General features: G+C 45.7%; 1 protein-coding gene across 1 annotated transcript; it reads left to right on the forward strand.

The window, feature by feature from the left end:
• Positions 1-239: 239 nt before the first annotated feature.
• On the forward strand, positions 240-2154 carry LOC129354685 (mid1-interacting protein 1-B-like). Its single transcript, XM_055024171.1, is given in 3 exon segments — positions 240-346; positions 866-1343; positions 1345-2154. Coding segments are annotated over 2 exon segments (432 nt in total). The 5' UTR covers positions 240-346; positions 866-1050; the 3' UTR covers positions 1484-2154.
• Positions 2155-5286: the final 3132 nt, after the last annotated feature.

The raw sequence follows: 5286 nt of genomic DNA on the forward strand, positions 1-5286 counted from the left end.
AATTAATTTTAATAAAATACTTTATACATAAAGTAAATTAATTAACCTGTTTCTTCCATTCAAACACTAATTGTTCACTTCATAATTAATCAGTTTTAACAATTTAACATTTTCCAACGTTCCATCTGACGTCATGCCGTGTATGATTGGCCGTCTTTGGCAAACCTCGCTGTGATTGGCTGTGGGTGATGCTTCCTGACGCCCTAAGCCCCGCCCCGCCCCGCTACATCCTTGTTTCGGACAAACCCGCCGACCCTCCCGGAGCTCATCGCTTATTCGACCAACGGAAAACCGGAACCCGGTGCTCCACAACCGGACGGCGGAAAGGAACCACGGCCGGCACACGGTAAGCTCTCCGGACCGACCACCTGCGGGGGGTTTTCCGGTTAATGCAGCGCTAGCGAGTCAGATAGCGGGACCCGGAATTAGCGCTGGTCTGGAGCAGAACCGGCTGTTCTGACCCGAACCCCGCAGAGATGTTCCGTTAGCCTCCGTAGGGAGGCTCAATTGGACCAGGATAAACCGAACATCCTGGGGTTCTGGTGAATTTTTTCTGCTGATTTTCGGGGATGTTTGCTTTGAAAACCCACAGGGTGATCCTGGTTCCATCATCGGACAGTTCCTGTATTTCATCAGCAGTTCGGATCCTCAGAGCCGATGGCTGCCGAACCGATTCTAATGATTCTTCTCATGTTTAGAGTTAAATAGAGGCTGAATGTTTTGTAGTTTGAAGAGAGTTTGTTTTATTAAAAGCAGCAGCTTTTTCCTGCCATGTTGTTTAATCTGAACCTCCAGATGAATGTTGGTTCTGGATTATTATTCCAGAATATTAATGGCTGGATTATGTCTTCCTGCTTGTTTCCAGGTGGCTGATGGGCGTCTGAAGTCCTGCAGGACCGACCTGGCACAGAGTCTGGCTCACGCGTCGAGTTCCTCCCTCCTGACCCGGGATCAGGCTCCAGCTCCATCCTAATCCCCCAAAGAGCATTAGCGGGCTAAGTTTGGTCCTGGACGGCGCCGGGCGGTCACAGCGGACATCAGCTGTCCACCATGATGCAGATATCAGACTCCTACAACCAGAAGAACTCGCTCTTTACCGCCATGAGCCGCTTCATCGGCGCCGTCAACAACATGGACCAGACAGTGATGGTGCCCAGTCTGCTGCGGGACGTCCCCCTGGAGGACGGCGAGGACCTGAAGGTCCCGGAGTCCGCCCCGTCCACCAACGGCTACTTCCAGCCGGACGGAGACATGTACAGCTCCTACGTCCTGCTCAAGTCCATCCGGAACAACATGGAGTGGGGCGTCCTGGGCGACGAGCGGCCCGAGGCCGGGGGAAGCGGGGCGAGGCCGGGACGACGACGACCTGGAGAAACAGTTCCACTTCCACCTGAACGGACTGCAGGCGGTTCTGTCCAAACTCACGCTGAAGGCTAACACGCTAACGAACCGCTACAAGGAGGAGATAGGCTGCAGGAACTGACCCGGTCCGGTTGTGACGTGGTTCTGCTTAGCTCATTACCTACAAAAACCAACACCAACACATTAATTAAAAACCCAGATTATTGACGACCTTTGACCTCTGGTGTTTCTGTTCGAGGTTAAATGTGGAAAAATTAGGCTGTGCTTGACTTCCTGCTAAATTTGCCTTCATGTCTGAACAAGTGTCCTTAAACACACCATCAGCTTCCAGCTGCACCAACCGGATCAAACTGGTTAGTCTGCTGTTTGTAGCTAATGAGCTAAAGCTAACCCTACCTGTGTGATAGTTGGGGTTAAAGGTCATCAGAGGAAGCTGCTGTTCTCTCTGTTTGCTGCACTTTTCCAGTGTCTGTCTGTCATTTCATGCTGGGGACTCAAACTATGCAACGAAGCGACTGAAACACACAAACGTCTCTAAATAATCCTCCAGAACCACCAGAACCTCCATCTGGACCGTTCTGATGGATGAAGCTGTTTGCTTTGAACAGGAACTCAAGACGTTTTCAGACTGATTCACCTTCTAATGTTTGGATCAGCCGATCAGAACCTGTAGAACCAAACAGAAATTATTTAATGAAGCATTTTTTTTTTCAACTTGAGTCTGATTTGCTTCTCAGCTCTGGATGGTTTTTATTTAATGTTCCTCTTGGTAATAAAATGTTCTGAAGAACATCTCAGTGGCTTTATTTTCAAACCGAAGCCGATCGGTGCGCTTGACTATGAAATCTGAACTGTCTGCAGAAAGTGGGTGGAGCCTATGCAGCTCACAAAAACCTTTCAGTAAACCTGATTAAAAAGTCAGTAATAATCAACAGACTGATGTTTATTTGTCAGTCAGAACAGTAATTCAAGAGTCAGATTAGGATCCATCAACAATAAGAATAAGTTTGAGAAGTTTGATCCAGAATTTCAAGAGTCAAATTAATAAATTTACTCAAATCTAATTTTAATAAGTGACCACAATGAACCAGGAGGTATTTAACATCGAGCAGCAGCAGTTTGGTTCTAACTCTGTGATCCAAACCTGGTTCTACTGAGAGTCGGTTCATTTCTACTGGACTCTCAGTTCAGCTGATGTTCTGGTTCTGGATGTTTGACAACAAAAATCACATTAATCAGATTTCTAGTCTTTTTAAAATATACTTATTATTAAACCATTATTTATTCTAATTTAAATTTTAACTTAAATAATATTTAAAATGTTTTAATTTAATTGATTAAATTGAAACTGCAGCAATTACAGCAGCAATCAGCAGGGGCGCTGTGGTGACACAGATCACAGCTACAGGGTGTGTGTGTGAGACAAGGTTAGAGCAGGAACACACACACACTCCTGCTCTGATTGGTGTGTAAATGTGTGTGAAGGAATAAGTCAGGTTAAAGGTCAGGCCTCGTTTCCATGCATGGTTGCCGTGGTTCCTGTGCTTTGAGTGACAGCTGGGTGGTTCGCTGTGCTGAAGGTTTGGCTTTTGATCAATCAGTTCATGTAAAAAGCTGCAGCAGTTCCTTCAGAGGCCACTAGAGGCGCTACAGCCCAGAGGAGCCGCTGGATTTTACCACTGTGTACAACTACACTGATCTTCCATGTGAGGGCGCTCTCTGTCCCGAACCAACAGGAGACAGTCATTTGTCTCCTCTTCTTCTCTAGCCGCTCAGCTCAGGAAACATGCTAGCATCCATTCTGATAGCGGGAAATGGAGCAATTAACCAGGAGAAACGACCAATCAGTACGCTGAGTTTTATAGAACGAAAGGTCAGGGGTCAAAGGTGCCTCCAGAACCACATCACCATCAGCTTCACTGAAGTCAGATGGACACGCCGCCATCAGATGGAGGTCAAGGTTCACAACAGTGCTGATTGTGAGGGACATGATGCATGATGGGAAATCCTGACGGAAACAGCCAGATAAACGGAGGAGCAGAGTAGATGACAGAACGAGGAGACGAAGAGGAAGAGTGACAGATCTCTCCATCTGTTGAGGCGTAAACGAGGCGAACGACTCGCTTTTCCTCTGAGCTAATTTGAATAATGAGGTGGTCTAATTTCCTCTCACACAGGCAGAGCGCCGTCCTGATTTCCTCTGTGTGTGTGTGTGTGTGTGTGTGTGTTGTTCCTGCACAGGCACGTCTCTTCCAGAAACAAAGTCCACTGGATGCTGCTCAGCTAGGGGCGCTCTGCCATCATTCAGCCACAGCTTTGTTAAAAGAAGAAGCGTTAAACTTGGACGTTGAATCTTAAAGCCTGTTTTTATTAATGTAATACCGAGTCTTGTCCAGCAGGTGGAGCTCAAATCGATATTTGGAGAGAAGTTTGTGAACAATTTGCTCTCTGGGTTGTTCAAACACACACACACACACACACACACACACACACACACACACACACACACACACACACCAGCCAATAACTGAATATTTACATTCCCTCTGTGCTCCACTAGAAGGCACTGCTGCACCATTTAACATACATTTGACACAAAAATCTCTTAATTTCAAGCAATAATTAATTCCTGAAAGGTAGATTTAGGAGTGATTAATTAAAACAGCACTTTATCATTCATTAGGTTAAAGTTACGTCAGAAAAGTATTGAATATTGATCATTTTCTGCGTGTTTTAAGATGATTTAGCGTAGGCTTAACGGAGCGTCAGGGGAGACGGTGAGGAAGAGGAGGAGGTGAGAAGACGAGGAACACTAATTGATTTCCTCGTCTTCCTCCTTCTGAGTGCAGCGCTGGGCGAGCGAGCGTGCATCCGCACAGAGAGAAAGTGCTGGTGGTGAAGCGTGAAAACGGGTGTGTGTGTTCCTGTGTGTGTGTGTCAGAGAGAGGCAGCGAGGGCGAACGAGCGAAAGGGAAGGGGAGCCTTGAAACCGTCTCTCTCAAACACACACACCGACACACACTGACACACACACACAGCATCAGCCTTTTTCTTCTCCTCTCTTTTGTTAGCGCGTTTTTCTGAGGTCGACCGCCGAACTTGGACTCGTCTTTCAGAACTAAACGGAGACGTTTCTTCTAAAACATGACCGATTTACTGCAGCATTTAGAAATACCTTCAAATTGATTTTGGGTACAATCCGACCGGATCTAAAATAATCTCCAGATTAGCCAATTAAATCCAGATTTGTATTTTAAGTTCTTTAAATAAAATAAATATAGCAGACACACCTGAACCCTCCTGGTTGTATCAGTTTCATTCCACATATAAATCACATTTATCCAGGTTTCTGCAGTAATTCCTACAGGCAGGATGAGAAGCATGTTAGCTAAGCAGGTTGTTCTGGTCAAGCAGTTTAATTCAATGCCAAACAGAGATTGTTAAGGTTATTGGTCTGGGAAAAAAATGTCTTTTTTTTTGGCTTATTTTGACAGATTAAAAGTCTGTTTTTTTTTTCTTTCCGGTCCATTTATCGTCGCGTTATTTTGCTCTGACATTAATCTGATCAGGCCTCCTGATGTCTCCCTCCCCAAAAGTGCTTGATGAGTTTGGAGACTCAGACAAACCTTCCTATCTGATAGTTTGGTAGATTCTGTTCGACTGGGACCAAAATTTTAACATTTCCAGTTGCTGGAGTTTGTATTCACACTGCACTGTTCCCCTCCTGGCCTGTGGGGGCGCTGCTCCAAGAACCACTGGAGGAAAAGACAAAAACTTCTGAAGATGCTGAGCCCAACTTCTTTCTTAAAGAACTGGAAACCAAACTGGAAGCATCGTATTTTAACAGATGGAGGATTTCTCTCATGTAGCTAAAGACCAGGAGCCATTTCTGCTGGTAGCGATGGGCTAGCATGTCTGTTGACT

This window comes from Poeciliopsis prolifica, unplaced genomic scaffold (genome assembly GCF_027474105.1).
Source record: "Poeciliopsis prolifica strain line A6 unplaced genomic scaffold, Auburn_PproV2 SCAFFOLD116, whole genome shotgun sequence".
In the NCBI taxonomy this organism is placed as follows: Eukaryota; Metazoa; Chordata; class Actinopteri; order Cyprinodontiformes; family Poeciliidae; genus Poeciliopsis; species Poeciliopsis prolifica.